This window comes from Scomber scombrus, chromosome 18, assembly GCF_963691925.1.
Source record: "Scomber scombrus chromosome 18, fScoSco1.1, whole genome shotgun sequence".
Lineage (NCBI taxonomy): Eukaryota > Metazoa > Chordata > Actinopteri > Scombriformes > Scombridae > Scomber > Scomber scombrus.
The window spans coordinates 6,268,822-6,292,010 of NC_084987.1; the positions used below are offsets into that span (position 1 = coordinate 6,268,822).

At 39.8% G+C, this 23,189-nt stretch overlaps 1 protein-coding gene and 3 non-coding genes across 4 annotated transcripts in view; 1 reads left to right on the plus strand and 3 right to left on the minus strand.

The window, feature by feature from the left end:
- Positions 1–3,609: 3,609 nt before the first annotated feature.
- kcnh6a (potassium voltage-gated channel, subfamily H (eag-related), member 6a) overlaps positions 3,610–23,189 on the minus strand; it is a 38,539-nt gene continuing 18,959 nt past the window's right edge. Inside the window, exons 7-16 of the mRNA XM_062438307.1 lie at positions 15,421–15,846; positions 13,258–13,693; positions 12,364–12,563; positions 11,059–11,311; positions 9,786–9,979; positions 7,977–8,076; positions 7,586–7,873; positions 6,163–6,346; positions 5,381–5,588; positions 3,610–3,900 (exon numbers count right to left, since the gene is read on the minus strand). Coding sequence (XP_062294291.1) covers positions 3,610–3,900; positions 5,381–5,588; positions 6,163–6,346; positions 7,586–7,873; positions 7,977–8,076; positions 9,786–9,979; positions 11,059–11,311; positions 12,364–12,563; positions 13,258–13,693; positions 15,421–15,846 — 2,580 coding nt within the window. The remainder of the gene's footprint in view (positions 3,901–5,380; positions 5,589–6,162; positions 6,347–7,585; positions 7,874–7,976; positions 8,077–9,785; positions 9,980–11,058; positions 11,312–12,363; positions 12,564–13,257; positions 13,694–15,420; positions 15,847–23,189) is intronic.
- trnac-gca (transfer RNA cysteine (anticodon GCA)) lies at positions 6,060–6,131 on the plus strand. Its single transcript has one exon. It is a non-coding gene; the product is annotated as a tRNA-Cys (tRNA).
- Positions 11,687–11,758, minus strand: trnac-gca (transfer RNA cysteine (anticodon GCA)). The gene has a single exon. It is a non-coding gene; the product is annotated as a tRNA-Cys (tRNA).
- Positions 12,192–12,263, minus strand: trnac-gca (transfer RNA cysteine (anticodon GCA)). The gene has a single exon. It is a non-coding gene; the product is annotated as a tRNA-Cys (tRNA).

Below are 23,189 nucleotides of genomic sequence, written 5' to 3' on the forward strand. Positions count from 1 at the left end.
TGAATTTCATCAGATAAACAAGGGGCTGTCCGATAGCAATAACTCTGAAAACAACACAGTAAAGAAGGTGGAAGTGAGGATTAAAACCTACAAGTTGTGAAAAGAAGTATACAGCTTCTTTACTTTCGTTTAAGTAAGAATAACACAGTGTAGAAATATTCAATTTCAAGGTATCATCAGAAAATGATGACTTAAAAGTAAAAGTACAGATATATTATGTATTATCCAAGGTAAAATCCAAAGTATTATGCAGTCAGTGTTAAATTACTGATGCATTAAACATAATTTAAAGGGGTACTTAACCATTTTTACATATAAAAGTTGGTTTACTTTCTACAATTAATGCTTTTTAGCATGTAAAACTGTTATTTAATGTCTTTTGTGGCCCTGGAGGAAGAAGGGAAGGTTCAGGTATTGAGACATGTAATTGTGTTGCATTATGGGAAATGTAGTATCTATGGTTTTTGAGGATTGACTCATACAAGGTGCTAAAAGTCAAGATATTTTGAGCACTGCTGCTTCGGTTTTGACCATTATTTAAAAAGAACCACCAACGTTATCCAAGTAACATACTAAATCACTGTAGTACATTAATGTTGAAGCAGGTCAAGGTGGAGCTAATTAAGTATAATCTCCCGTTGGTTAATTGTATGTATTGTCATGTGCTCAGTATTATAAAAAAAAACATACTTCAAAGCTTTTAACTGTACCTGCTAAATAAATGTGGTTGAGTAGGCGGTACAATAATTCCCTCTGAAATATAATGAAGTAGATTTACCATAAAATTATACAGTAACTGGGTAAATGTTCCTGTTTAGACGTCAACCATGATGCTTCTCTATCTTAAGTGGATGATGAAGCATGTGAAGCGTCCTCCATATGGGATTGAGAGTAATTGTTCAGCAGCTTTTTAAAGTTTCACACCCCGCCTGTCTTGATCTAACGCTGCATATCTGTCACTGAACGCAACCTAATTAATCCATGATCACAAATACACACACACACATGCTGTCCGTGGTCACTTTTAGGGACATAACATACTTACATTCATTTCCTAGAAACGTATCCTAAGCCTGACTTTAACCACTTACCAATTAGGGACACAGATTGTCTTCTTAATTGGACACGCTGTCACCAATTAACTGGTCTTTAGTCTGAAATGTGTCCCAGACAGCAGAGACAGCAGTAGCCTATGACCACACACACACACACACACACACACACGCACACACACACACACACGCACACACACACACACACACACACTCATACAGGTTTACTAAATTAAAGGGGTGTATCATGCACATTTCCAGGCCTATATTTTTTATTCTGGGGCTCTATTGGGATATATTTGCATGCTTTACAGTTTTAAAAAAGCTCCTTATTTATCTGATACTGACTCTTTATGAAGCCCATGAGTTCTGATTGGTTGGATCCTGGAAGCCCCAGCTCCAGCAGCTACGTAACCTAACAACAGTAGTCTGATTACTTGGAATATAAACTTCTAAAATGTACATCTGTGCATGTTTGAGCCCAAATCTGCTCTGAAATATGTGAGTGGAGTTAACAACAAAGACTAAAGAACAGACAGGCGTTTGTGGGCATGTGCAAATGATCTGACATCAGTTTGATTGGGAAGTAGAGATAACTTTGCATATCCATGCAGGATAAAGCTCTGGAGTGGAGGGCTTTTGACTTGTAGTTTTACACTTTCACCTCAAGTTTTGGATCATCAACATCACAAAAAGCCCGTTATGTTCCCTTTAAAGACTGCAATGTAAGTTCTCTGTTCCCTTTACAGTTTGAGCATATTTAACTATTTAACAATCAAGTTTCCTTTTTTTCTTAAAGGCTCATTGTTGCAGTTTATAGCATTCACTGTATATAAATATGGACATCATGACAGTTTCCCAAAAGTGAAGCCAAAATCGATCGCCCCCTGGTGGCCAGCTGCAGTATATGTCAATGTTAGAGGATGGGACATGAGCCAAAGTTACAAAAAATGAAAGTACACATCAAATACATTTTTTATTTATCATTTCAGGTCATTTTAGGTCGTTATTATGCTGTTGATTGTTCAAGTGCTCATTGTTCAAATAAGTTTGTTCTTAATTTTTTATGTTAAGATATAAAAAGAGGGTTTGACGTCTGACTCTGGCTCCAAATGATGTCACACAAACAACATGGCCGCTCCAAGAAAAGGGATATTTTGGCTTCAATTTTGCATAGCAGCAGGAAGTGAAGACACGTCGTCCACATTTATATACAGTCAGAGAGTTTGTCATCACATTACAGGTTTTAGAAATAAAAGCAATTTGATTCTCAGTGTATCTCCGCTGTGTGTCTTTAATCTAAAAAAAAAAAAAAAGATAAATAACAGTAATTTGTGCTTCAAGAAACATTATACAGAATTATAAATGCTTTAAAAAGTAATTACATTCACCTCGTGGCTGTAACTGTAAAATCATCTTTATCAAAGGACGCCTTTAGATGACGACGTGTGTGATTGACAGTTACCGTCCGCTTCACTTTGTCACTCAGCTGACTTTAAAAACAACATCCGGCAGTTTTTCCCTCTTTGTACGTATTCAGGACAGTGAAGTCCTCTAACGTTGGCAATTAAACACATCCAGGTAAATTATGACAGTATGTGATGGTGATACTTTAACAGACAGATGACAGAGCACAGATGAACAGACACATTTATACATGGAGGGGGCGGGGCGGGGGGGGACCAAGCAAAGCAGCCATGATCAAAACAAAACCATAAAGAGCTAAATGTACAAGAAACGTTCTCCTGCTCTGCTTGATTGTGCACGTTTGAATTACCTTTATCGTGATCCGATGACACGTTTACTGAGTAACGCTGATTCATGTCAAAATGTCAGAAATATGAGATGAAACATTACACACCGCTTCCCGTTTTCCAACACTGCTTTGCATCCTTCACAGTGTGCCATAAACGCCTCTTGATATTTTTTTCAGCTTACACCAAAAAAACAACAGTGACTCTATAACTTTATACACTCGTAGTTATTATATTCACTAGAAGTACGGCCCCCTTTTTTAATGTAGCCGATACATCTCTAATATTATGAAAATAATTTTAGTTACAAAGAAATGATTACATTTTTTTTCTACGCTCAAGTCTAAATGTGCAATTCTTATACAACGTGAATGCAGATAATTCTTCACACGTGAAACGTATTAGTTGTCCATCGAGTCTGCAGTTTACGGAGCTTTCAGATGCAGCGAACGCACCACAATAAGTGTATGTGTGCTTGCTGTCAACTCTTTTATTTTTCACTGTTTTCCCTCCCAACTGGGTGGGAGTAATCTCTTCATTGCACAGGACCTGGGGGGGATGAGGGGACCCTGGAGCACAAAACCACAGCAGCCTGTGGGGGCGCCGTTGAGTCTATAGTAAGAAACAGGAGGTGCTGGGGACCTCCTGTGACGTGGAAGTGCGAGGTGACCCGCACTCTACAGCAGCATCTGAACAGGACAGAGGAGATTTTAAGGTAGGTAAAGTTACAAAATGGGGAACGTATGGCTGTCCTGTTGTAAAGACCAGGTTTTTGGGTGGTGGTGGTGGTGGTGACAGCTGTTCTAGCTGCCCGGCAGGACGGGGTCTGAGACGTGCCTCTGGATCTCCTGCGCCTCTGTGGAGGTCTCCAGGTGTTCAGGGAGGGAGGGGTAGCGCTGGCTGCCGCATAGCAGTCCAGGAAGCTCTTGGGCCCCTGAGCACGACAGTTGAGGAGGAGCCATGAGGTCCACTGAGGGTCGATGACTTGGGTCGGACTCCGGCGACATGGACATGGTGTCGTCGGAGGCCACAGTGAGGTGGATCCCGCTGGACAGGGAGTCCTTGGATTTGTGCTTGAAATCAGAGTCTGGACTCTGAAGGAGAGAGATAAAGAGAGAGAAAGAAGGTTTATGTTGGGACTTTGATGTATCTGATGAATCACAACTACTCCAACCTTTGTGTTTGAAGGAGTCATTTTTGGAGAAACACTGTCTCACTGCAGATTTTGCTCATATCTGTTATGCTTACGTCTGTCTTTGCTCACATTTGTTCTATGTGCTTATGTCTGCTCTTGTGAAGCTGTTCTCTAAATGTTTGTTCAGTCAAAGTTTACTCCACTTTTATTGTGTCACTCTGAGTTTTATGTTTATTATAACTGACAAACACTGTTTTAAATGTGTTTCTTGTCTTTTAGGCTGCTAACTCCCACCTGGACAACAGGTGAAAACTAAGCCTTTGGGCTAATACTGGCATATTTAGAGAAATGTTTATTAATATGCACTGTCCCTGACAAATAAAGTAATTAAATAAAATACATAAATGTACATAAGAAGAATGATGCCACTTTTATATCTGTACAGTAGGTATACAAACTGCAACTAAGCCTAATCTGGCTCCGTTCAAAGGTCACAAAATCCACCTGGCAGCTACGCTAAACCTCATTATTTACACATCATCTGTCATTTGTTTAATCTGCACAAAATAAAGTGTAAAAGTAAGCATTGCACTATTTGACCAAGATATAGTCCAGTTCTTAATACAAGAGTAAACAAACATTGCATAACATGTTAATTAGTGCGCCTGAGTGTATTTTGTTGCCTCTGGACAGAAGCAGACCGGCCGTTATCTTTGTGCTAAATTAAGCTCATCATCTGTCATATATATTTATATATTTATCACACAGACATGAGAGCAGTATTGATCTCATCTATAATCCTGAAAGAGAATAAGTGTATTTCCCTGAATGTCAAACTGTTCCCTTATGAAATTGCTAAGCTACATTTTAGTAAGTAAATATGAAAGTTTCCACTAAAAGTGACTCCGTTTGATTTACAATATCAGGAGGGCTGAATACTTCCTGCAATGTGTGCACAAGTATTTCATTTACAAATAAAAGCCTTAACCCTTAAATACTGCTCCAGATTATTACATTTGAAAGCTGTAAAAACACTATACATATTTCTTTTTAGTCAAACTTTTCATAATGTGATCCAGAATATACAAAAATGGACATAAAATGTATGACTTTCTTAATTTTTGTGCAGCTGTCACACATTTTTGTGCATGCAAATGTACAAATTTAGCCCATATTTATTAAAAAAATTTAAAAATCAACATTCAAACATGTTTTTTTATTCTTAATTTTTCCTGGACCATAATATAGTGTAATATAGTATATCTCTGACAGCTTCATTAAGGATTAATGGAAACATGTATTAATGACTGATGATGCATTTATGACTGTGGAATATATTTGTTGTTCAGAAGTTTGCGGTATAGAGTAATTATGAGTCTAAATTAGACCTAAATTAGTCCCATAAGGCTGAGAGGAGGGAGATGTGATGCAACAAACACCTGTAGCAGTGAGGCAGTGCTGTCGATCTGTACCGGCTGGATCGGAGGGACGGTGTGGATTGTGGGCGCTCCCGTGCTGTACAGGGCGGTGGGGTGAGGCGGGTGAGGGCTGGGTGACACGGCGCTGTAGGCGGGAGGCACCGGGGCCATCTGCCTCTGGAGGAGCTGCAGGATCACGTTGATGTCTGCTGTCATTCGTGTCTCCAGCCTGGAAGACGAAAAAGCAAAAATGACATCAGGATTTTATCGGCATCATCAGTAACATAAACCACACAGTTTTGTTGCTGGGTGGAAAGCTGCTTCATCTTTTTATAGAAAGCAATCTGCCTTTTCCAATATGTCCACTAGGCTTCTCTCTCGCTCTTTTATACACACATTAACAGACAGGCAGCTATAACGCAGCACACATGAATCATTTAGAGAGCTTTTTTCTACATTTTTCTGCATCATCCGCTTCCTTATCTTTATTTGTCTTTCCATCCTCTCCTCCTTTTCTTTCTCCTCCCTCTTTTCGATACACATGCAACACTACGTTCACACACCGTGGGAGCGACCAGCTGGGAATTGATATGCAAACACAGCAGGAGAGGCAGGAGAGAGCTCGCTTATACAATAGAAGCTAGAACGTAGGTAAATAGTGAATGAATGAAAGGCGACACCCAAATCAAATGAGACAGTAGGGGGTATAGCTCAGTGGTAGAGCATTTGACTGCAGATCAAGAGGTCCCAGGTTCAAATCCAGGTGCCCCCTATCACTTTTCTGTCTCCAGTACATTGCTCACCGGTTTAACTGGGACTGCAGCAGCTCCAGTCTGGATTCCAGTTCGCTGGGCCGGTCCTCGGCGCAGGGAGGAGGGTGGAAGGTGGCCCTGACTGAGGACGCTCGTCTCTGGCTGTCGGAGAACTGGCTGGTTCTGCGGTCCGGCCAGTAGCCGTACAGGCCTGACATGCTGATAGGTGCGGCCGCTGAAAATGAATATGAAGCAGAAAAATTGCCTTGAAATACTAATAATCATGCAAGAAAATCATGCAATATGTAGGCAAGAGAAACTGACCACAAGAAATAATTCACGGTAGGGATTTCTGTTATCTTTTCCCATTTTTATTCCAATTTAGTTTTATTTTAATCACATATTTTGTGAATATTTTACTTTCACTACTATCTTGTAGTACAACTTGTAAGTCTAAATCATATTTATAGTTGATAATAATCAGTACAGCCTCACTTACTGATGCAATAAATGAACAAATGTTACTCTCTGCATAACAATATAAACTTTACTTAAACATATTTTGGTTTAATTTTCAGGTTAGATTAGATAAATATTCAGTTTTTGTTTGGATCGATCATGATACATATAAATATATATATAGTATAATAATATAAACTTGGACTCTGGACTTAACTTCACACCACCATCACTAATCAGACCTCACATCTCACTATGTAACAAAGATGATTTGTTTAGTAAACACTTCGTCCTTATTTAAATCCTCTGTCTCTTCAGATTGAGTATATATGACGTCATGGTTCCAACACATTTCCAGTGAAGGTTTGAAGATATGTTAAATTATCTCTTGTTTCTTGTTAAAAGAGATTTTGTGTCTAATCCATCTGGAAAAAGTTGGTAACAGTTGATGTTGCCTGCGGAGTAAAAACTGTGACTTTGTGAACCTTCAAAGTGCGTCACAATTGATTGAGAAGCTGATAATAGTGTAGATCAAAGATGACATAAAGAAAAAGGAATAAAGACGATAAAAGAACAAAAACAGAGAACAAATTACAATGAAAAAAGAACAAGAAAAAGAAAAAACTAAGACCAATGCAAAAGTAAATGATAAACAATTTGAAAATAAATAAAAATAAGAGGTTTTTAAAAGTTTAAAAATTAAGTTAAAAAGAAAAAAACTGTAAAATAAAATAAAAGAAGACTAAAGACTAAAAACTAGGTTAAAAAAGAGATTAAAAGACAAAAGAAACAGATGAATAAAATCGATAAAAAGATATAACTTATATTACTTATTACATTACTTATATATGAAATTATGGCACAAATTTCCAATGAAGATTTGGGATTATGTTAAATTATCTCTTGTTTCATTTAGTCTGTAATTCACCTGGAAAAACATGGTAACAGCTGATGTAAAAACTGTGACTTTGTGAGCCTTATTTGGCAGGAAAAGACTGGTGGTTAGAGTCTTTACCTGGGTACGGTGGGCCTCCGAGGTCCACAGGAGGTCCCATCCCAGCTGAGGGTCCACTGGGAGGCAGGATGTTGACCACTGCTGGAGGATAGTCTCTGGTGTCTCCTCCTGGAGGGTACAGCTCCCCTTTACTGTGTCCTATGGGCTTCATCTCATCGTCACTAGACTGTGAACCGATACTAGCGCTGCTGCAGAGGTCTTCCCAGTTCGATCCCCCTGTCGTGTCCTGGTGGTGGTTCCCCATCGGACAGGGCTGATCGGGGTAAGAGTCGTCACGGTCCATGCCGTCTGCGTCGTCGGGGCAGCCAGAAAAAGAGAAATAAAGAGATTATACATCTAACGGAATCATATGGAAATATTAACATTCTGATCCACTTCCTCTCTCTCTCACCTGGGCGGTTGCGGCGACGCAGGGAGCCTCTCCGGTGCCTCGTCCTGCGGTAGCCACATTCAGAGTCTCTGCCCGGGGTTGTCTGGTTTACTCTATCTGCCTGATACAAATCAGCTTCAGTGATTCAGAAATACAAACCTGAACTGATGCTAAAAGGAAATGTGCATTATTGGCTGTCTAGCACCATTATGTATTATAAGTCTGTGATGTTTCATGCATCATTAAGGCTGTTGGTGGAGAAACTGGTGCCAACGGCTTTTATGAAGGATTTCTACCTGAATAATTATTAACTGATAAATCTGACATTATTCAATACTTATATTCTACGCTTTTTATACTTTTATACTAATATTTATATGGGGTATATGGATGATGATTGGTTGTGTTAATGGGTTGTTTTTTTATTTCTTATTTTTTGACACCGGGTTAATATTTGGGTTGTAAATACATTTTGGGAAATGATACATGAATTAAAGGAGGAGTGGTGAGAAAGGAGTAGGAATTTATAAGTATATATATTTCTCTCTGCTCCTTTTTTAAACAAAAACAATTTTGAATTATGAAAAATACTCTTTACACCTTCTGAAGAAGTAAACCTTTAAAAAGAGCTCACAAATATATAGTTTTGATTATTAAAAAAAATAATAATACACTTTAATTTTGGTATAATGGTGAGTTTAGAAATAAATGCCTGTCTTTGATTGTGAGGAGCTGATAACACAATCTACACTGCAGCTGTCAGGCATCCACAATAATAATAATGAAAACTCTAATATACAAACAATAGGCCCAGAGATGGCAGGTACATCAACGAAGTGATCCATTTTTAAAAAAACAGCTAGACAGACGTTACTATTATTAATAATAATTGTTATTATTACATATGAATATTGATTTTTATGTGTGCATTGTGTTGATTGTTATAGGATTTCTTTCATTTTGTATGTTGCTTCTTTCCTATTAAAAGCACTTTGAGACGAATGTCCGTCAAAAACACAACATAAATAAACCTTAAACTTTATTTACTTACTTAATTGTCTCAGTAGATTTGACCTAGTGATGGTATATTTTTTCATTTCAGCATTTAAGCAAATGAAAGCTGCCCCCCGTGGCGTCTGTTAACCGAGATCAGCTCTGCATGATAAAACGCAGCCCTCACATTCATTTGAATGTGGGCAGTGCACTGATGCAGTGGAGGGTTGCCAATCACATAAATACAAGCACTTTTCTCTGGTAGATTTATTTGCAATGAGAAATCTGCTTTTCTGCTGTTTACCTTGCAATGAAAGATAAATCTGTTAGAGTTATAGAGTTATAAAATCCTGTCCTCTGTGCTACATTTTGGCATCTGATAAGCCTTTAAATGCATTAATCTGTAGCTCCGGCTAGTTTCCAATTCTTACTGTTAAATCATCTGATATTTAGTTTTTATGTAAAGCACATTGAGTTGCCCCTGTGTATGAAATGTACTATATAAATAAAGCTGCCTTGCCTGCCTAGTAAAGACAGTTATGTCCTATGAAGGTTGTTATATGTCAGTAAAAGAGGGGAAGGAAAAGATTGCATATCAAAGCAGCAAATCAAAGCAAAACATCTAAAAAAAGACTGTGCAAATATTTCATGCTTTAAGAAGAGGAGCTTCTAGTTTCTGATGCATGAAGGACATGCTCACATTTACCTAATTAAATTAATGTCTTCAATGAATTCATGAAGTTAGAAAACAGTTTTTTTAGGCCTTAAAATAAACAGAGCACAGATGTTACTATGTTTTAAAATACAACGTATAACTTCCCCTCTGGTGGCACTCACATCTCTCAGGTTGAACGTGATCTCCAGATTGTTCCAAAACATTTCGGCAAAGTCGGGATACATGTCGAGCACTTCCAGCAGGTCGTCCCTCAGGATCTTGTGAAGATCGCAGTAGGTCAAAGCCCTGACGTCAGCGCTGGATTTCCCCGGTCTGCCGTACAGACTGATGGGTTCGCCAAATATGTCGTTCTTTCCTAAAGAGAAACCGCAGGAAGATAAGATCATGGGACGAGCGTTACAGTTATTCAATACACATCTGAGTGAGCAGTAGTGGAAAGAATTCACTGGCGACTTTCTGACGGGATGAGTCTGATTGAAACGAATGAAAAGTAGAAACAGTAAAGTGACGCTGATCGTCAACAGTAAAACGCTGCTCAACAAAAATTAATTAATCGTCACCGCGAACACGTCTGTAAAAAGAGAGATGACCTAGGCGGCCCGGATCCCAGCACCGGACTTATTGGTGATCAATGCTGCTGTGAAATGAAAGTGGAGCTGTGCCCAAACACCTCTGGCAAGAAAACACAACGCCACACACAGAGAAATGTGTGTGTGTGTGTTTGTGCGTGTGTACAGTGTACAGCAGGCAGTGTGAGTTGCGGCTTTGCAGGGAAAGAGATGAGAGAGTAGATGATAAACAAAAAGAGTAAAAAAAAAGAAAACAATCTCAAACTAATTCTGAAATATGTATTATATTTATGTATCAATCAATTTAACCTCTTATAATGATGTTTTTGTATATGTGTATATGTATGTTTTTGTGGTTATGGACAGGGGCGCCACCAGGGATTTTGGGACCCATGAAAATATATCACATTGGGCTCCACCTCCACACACAGGTCAAACCAACCATGCATATTTTTTTTGTAACCACACCTCTATCTGTGACAGCTTGCAACTCTCTTGTAGTCCAATACTAACTGTACGATATCTACTGACATTGAGCTGTGATGATATAACACTGTGTAGACATGCATGCAACAGTCTGCATACAAATATAAAGCGTTAGTTTAATTGTAAATGAAATATTCAATTAATGTCTATTAATGATGATATGTTGATAAAAAAATGTTGTAATATTTCTTTAGGGCCCTTGTCAGTCATGGGTCCTAACTTTTCACCCCCTTATGGCTCCCCTGGTTGCAGATCACAAATAAAGAGAGTATAAAATGGTTAATTCTGAGTGTTGTTAGTCATTATTATTCTAATTTAAGACAGAAATAATATGTTGATTCATCCACTGACTAAATGATGATAATGAATATAATCTCACCTAATATGGCCACCACCACGTCTTCCCTGAGGATCTCTATCGAGCCTCTGGAAATGAAGTAGAGGGCGGTGAGAATGTCCCCGCTGTGGACCAGAGTGTCACCTGGCGGAGCGTGGGTGGTCCTGAATCGCATCCCCAGAGCCCGCAGGCACCCTTTATTGGCGCCTCGAAAGGCTTTGCAGTTCTGCAGCAGGGTGCGGTTCAAATGGAGGCAGATGTCAGCCTGCAGACACTCAGGGAAACCCTTTAAAACCTGCAGGGCAACACGAGCGAGGGGGTGTTAGATGAATCCAAATAACTCTCAGTGTTAATTAATTTTTTTAATTTATCCTCCTGCTTTAAAACTAAATGATCCAAAAGTGCTAAATGAATCTGAGGGGTGTGTAAAAAAAAAAGAAACTGAGGGGTGAGAGAAGGAAAGCAACGTGTCAGATTGATTCAGGCGGGACACAAATGACAGCGGCTCCAAGTGATTATCTAGTCTCACATTGAATTGGCAGGCGCTAATGCTGTTCTCTGTCTGTGCAGCCTGAGCTCAAGCAGCGATATGACGCACTTCGTCGCTAAAAACTGGGTCTCCACCTTTTTAATGGCTCAACTGGAAGCACTTGTTTTTGTTTAAAAGAGAAGGGGGCACCCAGATTTGAACTGGGGACCTCTTGATCTGCAGTCAAATGCTCTACCACTGAGCTATACCCCCTACAGAATGTCACACTAGTGATGTTTTATTTGATCCATAAAGAAACCCGTATGAATCCTGAAATCTGTGTTAAATTAGGTGAATATCAAAGGCAATGCAGCAAAATATGACAATAACAGGGAGAAAAGCAAGTGTGCTATTACATGCTGGTGTATGGTACAATTTATTTAGGGCTGTTTATTTTAGCTGTCCACTTTGGTGCCTGGATATTTTGAGAAAAGTTCGACAAATATTTATGTAATTCAACAGCATCTGTGGTAATAATTCATGTACAAATAAGGAGATGTCTGCTCTTGATACGTCAGCAGGTTTGAGGATTTTATTTAGATGTTAAATGTGCATTGCCATCTGTTTCCACTATTTCTCCCAGCTCAGTAGCCCAGAAGAGCAGTTGTGGTTTGGGATTAAGTAGATAAAAGGACCATATTTGGGCAGGGGGCACCCAGATTTGAACTGGGGACCTCTTGATCTGCAGTCAAATGCTCTACCACTGAGCTATACCCCCGCATACACAGCAAACTTCTGACCCTAACCCTAACCTTAACCTTCATGTCCTTTCCTGTAGTGAACTACTGTGTTTCTGTAGTAACGTCTACGTGACTCACGGCGTTCATGTCGATGCCGTTGGTGTAGGACCAGGCGTGTTGGAAGTACTCCTCCAGCCGCTGTCTAAGGCCTCCTGGGATCTGGTGGAAACGGATGAACTCTTTGACCCGCAGCATCTGAGTGTGGTATCGAGCCGTTCCTGAGTACAATCTCTGAATGATGGCCGACACGTTCCCAAATATGCTGGCGTACATCAGAGCTGCACGGGACAGACGAGAGAAATACTGTGTATGTTGGAGAAGGTGGTGCCATGTGGAGAGTTAAAAAGCAATAGTATACTCTTTCAGAACAGCTAACTGCATGCAATTAGAACAAATTGAGGTATTTTAAACAATTGTCCACTGTCCTCCACTTCTGTAAAATCGATTCCTTTAAAAAATTATCATTTAAATGCAAAGTTGTTGGATGAAATTCACATAGATAATGTATGAGTATGAGTAATGTAAAGTAGTTTGGGTATTTTATTAAATAATTCATACTGATGATCTGATAACTGATTAATCATTTAACTAAGCTGTAAAAAGTTAATTTCTCATTTTAAGACAGACATCGTATGATTGAATACATGCATGGGTTGTAGGCTCCAAAAATCAAAGATGGCATCGGTCAAATTGCTAAACTCGAGGCTTCAAAACACATAAACACGTCCATATTTTTATCTATAGGTTTTCACTCTTCTTTATCAAGTCTTTTTTAGATATACTCACAAATTCACATAAAACTATAGCCCCTTTAAAACTGTATGGTATCTATTTGTTATGGCAGTCAGGTCTAATTCGTAGAGACAAAAAAGTACATAAGGTCAAGAATCAATGTTGAATCTCTACATGTTGCTCTGATTGATTACATGATGATTGATCGCTCATCACATGCTCTGATTCAACTCTACTCACAGCCAATGAGCATGACACAGATGGAGAAGATCTTCTCTGGGTTGGTGTTGGGGGAGACGTTCCCGAAGCCAACGCTGGTCAGGCTGCTGAAGGTGAAGTACAGAGCTGTAACGTACTTGTCCTTGATGGAGGGACCCGAGGCTGCGTCGCTGTCATTGAACTGTTTACCAATCTGTTCAGCCAGGTTGTCCAGCCAGCCGATCTTCAGGGATCCGAGGCGGGCGGAGCTGGTGCGCTCCACGTTGCCGATGGCGTACCAGATGCAGGCGAGCCAATGAGCGATGAGCGCAAAGGTGCACATGAGGAGGAAAAGGACGGCGGCTCCGTATTCTGAGTAACGGTCCAGCTTCCTGGCTACTCGCACCAACCTCAGGAGTCTGGCTGTTTTCAGTAATCCAATCAGAGTGGTGGTCTGTGGCTGGCGGAGAGAGGAAGACTTCATATTAGTGAGATCTGCCAACTTTAATCCAATTTTAAAAGGCTGAAAACAGCGATACAGACTTTTAACCACTGTGTGTGTTGAGATTTAAATCAAATTTTTAACCAAAAAAAGGCAACACAACCTGCCATTAACAGCCTACAGTGACATAAAATATCATCTTGCGACATCAAAACTTATAATCAAGCAATAAAGTTGACCCAATATTGACATTTTGACATGTTAAAGCAATAAAAGCACACATGTAAAGAATAAAATTAATGATATATGAACTTGAACATGACAGATCATTAATGTTATTGGTAACACCTGTGCTTAAAATGTCTGTTGTATACATTTCAGACTACATGTACACATACACACATCTGGTTTATACACAATGTATAAATCAGTGGGTGATTTTAGGGGGGAAATAGTCAACATTTACAGTAAAGGCTGCCTCGTTTTCCCGGCCTGCAACTAATACGCAAAACCTATAAAAGCTAAGATTGGTGTATTTGTCTATATTGACATTAAAGTAACGTGTCTCAGCCATCTGTTGCTCTACTTGAAATATTTTAAGGATGATTCAGAGCTGAGACCTCCCCTACTTTTCCTCACTAGCTTCTGCTTCTATAGCATTTGTAGGGTTGCTCAAATGGAGAGATTCTTCCATCTGTCTTTCTGAAAAGCTGAAACATGTTCATTAACTTTGCTTTTTTATAATCTGCTGTTGTACTGTAATTTTACTGCATGGTAAAATTTGAACACCTCGTCAATTTTATAAGTATAAACTCAGGATTGAACAAGTCCCATGATACTCAACTGGACTGCTGTTAAACCCAAAAGAACAAAAGACACTTTATGAAACATTAAAACATAAAAAAACAAAGAAAAATGTAGATTACTAAAGCTCTGGGAACAGAGGCTAGTTAAAGGGCATATACACATTTTCAGGTCTATATTTTTTTGGGGCTTTACTGGATTATTTTTGCAAGATTTATAGTAATCAGATTTCAGTTCTTTTTCCCATTCTGTACTCCAAATGTCAGATGCTCAAATACATCTGTACATGTTGGAGTCCATAATACACAAACTACCTGTGAAACCACCACAGCAACAAAGACTTTGAAACAGGCGGACATTTGTGGGCACATGCAAATCAGATCTGACGTCAGGGGAAGTAGAGGTAACTTTGCAAACGAAGCATTCAGAGCTGGTTGAAAAGAGCTTTTTAAAAGATTTATTTTGGTATTTTTTTGTCTTTATTTAGATAGTAACTGGCAGAGATGTCAATAACCTGCAGAATGGGCCCCTGGTCTGGACGTTCACCTCAAGCTTTGAAACTTTGTTTAATATAGATGTCCTACTGTATATTATTTAAATCATGTCTCCTTCACAAAAGAGGAGAGAGCCTTGGTTTGGTCCACTGATAACACCCCTAACCTGCCAAATACTCAACAGACCTTTTTTTTTAAAACTCAAATCTGATGCAGCTAGAGACCGTTGTTGCATTTCTTGCTCCTTCATTTCCTTTTATATCTCCCATATCTATTATAAAGGACTAAAATGCTCAAAAATACTGATAAACCAGTAAAATAATGTTATTAGTTTCATGCAAAGCCCCATTTGGTCCATTGAAAAGTCTATTTAGCTTTGTCAGACAACACATGGGTACAGCATAATTGATGCTTTGGTGTTACGAAGCCACTGACATCGACCCTCTCCCCTTCTTTCTTTCTCACCTCCTCGGACCCGGAGCGGAATATGAGCAGATCGAAGGGAATGGCGGCCACAATGTCGATGAGGAACCAGCCCTTGAAGTAGTGCTGTGCGATGCGTCCCGGGTGGCTGACAACCTCATCGTTGTGGTTGACGTAGGTGGTCCTGAAGTTGATCAGGATGTCCACGATGAACATGACGTCCACCACCAGGTCCACCACGTTGAGGGGGTTGCAGGTGTAGCCGCAAGTTCTCCTCAGGTCTTCCTCCACCTCGTTGAGAAGGAAAGCGGCCGAGTACGGTGTGAAGATGGCCGTGTAGATGACCAGCAGCAGGATGACCCAGTCCCATACCGCCTTGAAGGGGCTGTAGTGAAGGATGGTCCATCTGTGGATACGTGGGGCCTGCAGCTTGTACTCTGGCAGCACGTCAGCACCAAGAGACAACACCTGTGGAGACAGAGGGGGAGCAGCAGGATGGAGAAGATATTATTAATAATGGAGATAAAATGCAGATAGAAGGATTTATAACTCTACTTTTAGGATGGAAATAAGTCACTTTCTGGGAGGTTTGTTGTTGATTAGTTGATTTATCTTTAATGAAATGAGAACACAGATAGTGATCGTGGCTAAATTAAGCAAACATTACCAGGCTTAATAATTTATAGCCTGTACATCATCATGTATTTATGAAACAAATGATCATCAACTAAATACAACTTTTATGACCAGGTTTAATTTTTTTTTAGCACTTTTCATTTTCCAGCAGATTTAATTAATCAAAGTTTAATTTTATACGCTGCACAGGATTTACCAGCTACTTTCAATTTGAATGTATACAGGAAGCCAATTTCTTATACACAACTCTACTCTCTTATTTCTCATCTCTCATGGAAACTGATGTTGGGGCAAAGATAAAAAACAACTATCAGCACATTACAGGCATTACATGGTGCTCCTTAAAGAGAAACTTATTTTCCCATCGTTTTGTGCCTAAGTGACGAGAAGACTCATTCTGAAAGCTCGCAAGACTTTGATATCAGCTAAATATTCAGCTGTGACAGAGTAAAGAGAGGAGTGCTGGGAGGAGTCTGTTGTGTTGGAGAACAGAAAGTGTAGCTAAGTGTTATATAAAACCTTTTCCTGCGGCTGAATATTAGCTGATTTCCAACTCTTGCAATATTTCAGAATGAGACAGATCAAACAAAACGTAAAGAAAAACGTTTTATTTCTCTATATGGTCCTTTTTTCTTTCCTCCTTGCACTTGCACTGGCAAAATGAACGCTTTTTATTGGACGCACATTGATGGTGCCCCTTCTGATTACATTACAGGCCGTTTTGTTGGCTGTAGACTGAAGCACTCTCGCTTAGTGCTGGACTCATTTTAAACTACTCCTTGTTGCCGCTTTATAATAATAATCGTCCAGCAGAATTTAACCACAGCTTTGAAACTAACACCTCATACAATTTTCACAATTACCACGAAAAATTAAGGTGCTCTTCACAAAATAACATATCTATCTATCAACACAAGTGAAGAAACAAAAATAACCTGATTAACACTTTAAAAATATTCACATCTGTTAATTCAGGCAGGGGGGGATATGTATGCATGGATTAAAGGTTGCTGCACACACACACACACACACACACACATACACACACACACGCTTGTTTGTGCCTTGACACTTTTGCCACATCCAATCATGTTTAATGTGTAATGATGTGCACCAAAAGGCAAATAACAACTTCCCTGAGAAGATTCTCACCAGGTTTAGCAGGAGAAAAAGCTCACAGCCCTTTAAAATACATCAGAGGAACACCTTCAGTTTCGATATATGCTGAATGTTTAAAGATGCAAAAAGACAGAAACAACTCCAGCCTCTTCAGAGTGACAAAAACACCAGAACACAAATCCCCCATCCAGTGTTACCATCAGTCCAGCATGAACAGGCCGACCAACACAAAACAGTAACTGAGTGACTGAAGTGATGAGTTTTAAGATCCCACTGACCAACTGACCAGTACGACTATGAGAGCCTCCATGTCCAGGTTCTCATCCTGCAGCAGTAGAGGAAGAGGCTCCTCCAAGCCCTCCGCAGCCCTACCTGCCTGTTTTCTGTTTTGCAAAGGCCATCTCCTCTCCTGCATCACTTCTGTGCAGGTTTGGTTGGAAAACAATCACAGAAAGCTACTAAAGCTACTAAAATCAGCGCAGACAAACCTGTCTGGGTCTCTCCTCTCTGCACTAAGTCAACGCACTAGCTGTCCTTTTAAAAGAGCACACTAAAGCTTCACCTGCCTCTGTTGTACCATGTGATCCCATTTAGTGTCGACCACGTGACCCCTCCTGCTAGTGGTCTGCTCAATTGTGTACCAGAATAAGTGCTTGCATCGATTGGGCCCCATGCAGTGAGTGATTTTAGTTAATTCTCATTATAAGAGGAGGTATGTGAGGTCAGCACACGATACTGTTATTGTTGTGTAAAAATGCTTTTTTTTTTTAAACACTCCTGTTGTCTTCACATTGCTATGAAAAAGGCTGTCAGTAGATATAGAAAACTAAACTCTACCATGTTTATGTGCTTCCTAGATGCCTCTAAGGCCTTTGATCGCATGAATCATGGGAAATTGTTTGCAAAATTACGAGAGAGAGGGGTCGCTCCTTATTTGGGGGATTAGACAGGGTGGGATTCTGTCACCTATATGGTTTAGTTTGTATATGGATGAGCTCTCTAAAAGGCTTAAAGGGTGTAGGACTGACTATGGTGGGAGAAAAGCTGATGAATCACCTAATGTCTCATCATGTCTCCATATTCTGTTGGTCTGCAGCAACTTCTTAGAGTTTGCTCAGACTACGGAAAGCAGTTTGATATCAAATTTAACTCTAAAAAGAGTGTAGTTATGATTATAAAGACTAAGGCAGAGAATCCACTGACTGTTGTGGACGAGGTGAAATATCTTGGTCACATCATCAGGGATGACCTGAGTGATGATGATGATGATGATGATGATGATGATGATGATGATGATGATGATGATATACAGCGACAGTACTGTAAATTGTATGCACAAGCAAATATGCTGGCACGCAAATGTTATATGTGTTCGGATAATGTTAAAATTGCTTTGTTTAAAGCCTATTGTACTCCACTGTATACTGCCCACTAGTGGTGCAGTTACAGTACGGCTAAATTTAACAAACTTCGGGGGGCATATAATGATGCACTGCGAATCCCGTTGAAGCTCCCTAGATGGACGAGTGCCAGTCAGTTGTTTGTGCACAGCGATGTTCCCACCTTGGACGCTCTTCTTAGGAAATGTATGTTTACTTTTATAGTGCGGCTGAAGCACTCTACAAATGAAATTATTATAAAGAGCAGTACCTGTTATTTCTCTAGTTTTTGGAGGCACTGGAGAGGGTGTCTGTATGTCTTTTAGATATGCTTTTTGTTTCTTGTAGTATGTGTGTTTTTATGGACCCATCGGGTCTGAAATAAAGATTGAATACACCTTTTGTCTCCTCGGGTCAAAATTGACCTGGTCTGGTTTATAAAGCATAAGGTATAAATTATCACCCAATTCTGCGTTAGATCTTTTTAACCAACTTCATTCCAACTTATTACCACAGGTTTTACACTTATTTTTGGACATTATGGTCAATAGGCCTCATTTAAAGAAACTATACCTCATTTTTGAGTTAACGCCTGTTGTTCTCATGGGTCAAAATTGACCTGAGGACAACAGGAGGGTTTAAGCAGATCGTCTCTTTTCGATGCACATAAACTAAGCAAACACTAGTGTGCATTGCTTTCCATGACCTGACAAACCTTGCAGTGGTTAGCCCCTACGTTTGCATTTTAGTTTGCATAATTATGATCCCGGTCACCATGACAAAAAGAAGTTGAACTTGTATGACGAGTAGCCGCAGTGTCTCCACAAGCAAACACTCACATTAAAAAGAAAAAGCACAGGGGAACCACAAGTTGAGAGTTTAGTACTGAGTCGTATATTAAGATTTTTAGTTCTTGGAAGAAAACATTTAAGAAATATGTTTTTGTCCACTTTCCCAGCTTTAATGAGAACAGATGCTATAAATAGTCAAAGTGAAGCAGACAGAGCACTGCATTAAAAAAAGGGGGTTACTAAGGAAACGACCAAAGAGGGAAAACAATGAACTAGGAAAAACCAAAAAGCTTAGATAGTGGTTTGTGTTGACCTTTAATGACAAAGAGATGTTGGCTTCAGCTTTTGCTCCAAAAATCTGTTTAAAAACGCCACAAAAAAAAGGCTCGACTTGATTCTTCTAACATGACAACCTGCGGGGGATCCTCGTGTGTCAGCAGCTACTCACGCCGAGCTGAACAGATGTGAAAAGACAACACAGTAATGAGAGTGTAAACAGACCAGCGAAGGTTCACTCATCCAAGAAATGTTAAGTTATTGATGTTGTCCGCAGCTCTGTTCCATAATGACGAGCAGAGAGCAACCGCCATCACCAACTGGCACGCAACGAGCCCTCTGTCACTGCTCTGACTTTATAATTAACACAGTGAGAGTTCACCAGCTATACGTTTTATACTTTATTATACTTTTTTCTACACTAAAAAGACAGCGACGTGTGAGGAAGTGGTATTTAAAGAAGAAAGCATGAATACAAATCAACATAAATACTAAAAATCATCACAATAACACAGACATGATGGTGGATTGTAGCTTTTTCTCCCTATATAAAGAGAAATATCCTACTTTTATCTTTACTTACAAAAATCTTTCACCTCTAACTAATTTCATGTAATTCTCTTTGGGTTTTTTTGTGTGTATTCGATCCATTCAGTACTTCCTTTACCATGACATTAAACTTTAACTTGTCTTATTTCAAGCTCAACACAAACACACACACTTCAGTAAACTTAAAACAGGAGCAACCTGATTAACAAAACGCTACAAAAGCTAATTATTAGAAGAATATGTGCAAAACATTGGTGACAAGTTGTCCAAATTCATATGCATTTAATATATATATATATTTCAGGTGACATGACATAACCTGGATAATGCTCATGTTGCTCACCTGTGCAGCTAAAATGGTTAAAGCAAAGAGGGCGAGGTGAAGATGAAGACGGGGGAAAGAGGAGTTTAGGAGTTTACCACAGCAGGGAAGTGGAGCTTTAAAAAAAAAAAGGAAGGTAGGAGTTTGAGCGTGATGCCAGGGAACCCCCCCCCCCCCCCTAAGTAAGGCTGAAATACTCACAGGCTGCAGTTTCTGCTTGAAGCTCATGCTGAAATGTACTACAGGGTGAACAGCAGGAGATCACAAAAGAGACTAAAGAGACTCAGAGAGAGAGAGAGAGAGAGAGAGCGAGAGAGAGAGAGAGAGAGAGAGAGAGAGAGAGAGAGAGAGAGAGAGAGAGGGAGAGAGAGAGAGAGGAAAAGGCAACCTCTGTCCATTCGTCTGTATCTCCCTCCCTCTGCCTCCCTCGCTCATCCACCCATGCCTGTAGCCCAGCCCTCGCTGCGGGATCCCCTTTCAAACGTGAAAAAAAAAAAAAAAAACCTGATCCAGCGGCTCTATGGATGACGGCATCCGCCTCATCCGATTGTGCTCAACAAGCTTTAACTGCTAAAAGACCAAACTGATGCTGCATGACGTGATGAAAGATAAAGTTTTTAATTAAGTCTTTTCTTCAAAGTTCAAAGAGAGTCATATCTATAGTTGGCTAGTTGGGAAATTATTCTACATCTATATATCTAATATCTGTATTTACATATTACATAATCACAACAATGTTTTCATCAACTTTAAGTCAGTTAATTAATGTCTAAATACTATCATGGACAGTTATTATTAATATGAGGCTACAACTAACTAATTATTCTGCTGTTTATTTTCACGATTAATCGATTTGTGAATAAAATGTCAGATAATGACTGTTATATAAATTCCCAGGATGTTTTTTTAGATGTTATGTCAGTCCAAAATATTCAGTTTGCTGTTATTTATGGCAAAGAAAAGCATTAAATCATCACATTTGAGAAGACGAAATCAGGCAAGATTTGGCATTTTAGCTTAAAAAAACGACTAAAACGACTAAAATCAATAATCAAAATAGTTGCAGATTAGTTTTCTAGTCCATGGACTGATTGATTCATCTTAGAAGCTCTACATTATTACATGTGGTGCTGTTCCTAAGGTCAGGAGAGTCATTATTGCTGTAAATATATTGTATTTTTTTAGTTAAAATTTTTTAAATATAATTTTTTTGCAAATTATTGGATTGTTTTAGATATTTTTGTGATGTCTCATGAGTAAGATTGTATTTAAAATAACTAGAAACAATCTCATATTCCACTCTGATGGAGGCAATGTAGTAAAAACACTAACTAACAGCATTTATAGTAGACTGGAGAGGAGTCATGCAACCTGTTTCTCAGTTCATTTTGATGTGACTGTTTGTCATGTCATGTTTAAACTTTGTTTTAAAGAGACGGCTGCTTTAGAGCGACAAGTTCAACCCAATCTCAAATGAGCATGTAATCCTTTGTGAATATAAGCCTGCTTTAAACTTAAACTGTGCACACAATCATGCACCAGAATACAAAGAAAATCCAAATGAAATGTTTCACAATTTAAAAATACATTCAAATTTCTCCACAGTCATTTTTTGTCAACTCATTCGAAGCCAGGGGGCGCCACATTAACACACTTCTGCTTTTCCCAGAAACACACACACACACACACACACACACACACACACACACACACACACACACACACACACACACACACACACACACACACACACACACACACACACACACACACACACACACACACACACCTAGTTACAGTGTGCTGGAGCTTCTCTACAGTAGTCAGTCTCTCACAAGCTACAGTCTGGTCAATCACACACTGGGTGCTTCATGTTATGCAGACAAATCAATACGAGCAAAGATCAATGACAACCATCATTTCCCTTTTTGTAAGGTGCCAATCGAAATCCAATTATAAAGGAGGGTTAACGACAAGTTTTATTGTATAACGGAGCACGGCCGAATGTAAAGGCAACGTATGCTCAACGAGTTTCAACGAGTATAAATGAAATTATTCTTTTTTCAAACGTGCTTTTGGTGGGTTGGGGAAACTGATATCTGCTGCAGTTTGAGCCAACATGGCGGCAGAAGCGGCAGCAGCAGCAGCAGCAGCAGCAGCAGCAGCAGCAGCAACAGCAGCAGCGATTTGTGACCTAAACTCTGACCTGACTTGACACTCGCCTGTGCCCTCACCACTACGATACTCAATTCAAGCTGTTTTAACTGGACAAAGATGCAAACTGGCATCAGCATAAAAGGCAGGGGGGGTTGATTTGGAGGGCAGTTGGAGGTTTGGCAGATGCACAGAGAGCACGCCCGCTGCCCTCCATTGTCCATTAGCTCCAGAGGCCAAGGTCAGCGCCAGCGCCAAGCCAGCGATTCGCTCGATAGGCTCACACCCGCCGCCCGTTTCACTCGCTTTCATAACGACATCTCACCAGAACCTCGCTCCGCTCCCACAGACCCGCCTCTGATACACACACACACACACACACACACACACACACACACACACACACACACACACACACACACACACACACACACACACACACACACACACACACACACACACACACACACACTCCATATACATCCTCACACACTCAATGCTTCCCAGTTATTATCCATACTGACATTACATTACATACAGCAGATGCGACTACACCTCAGGCTACTTCAAACACACACACACACA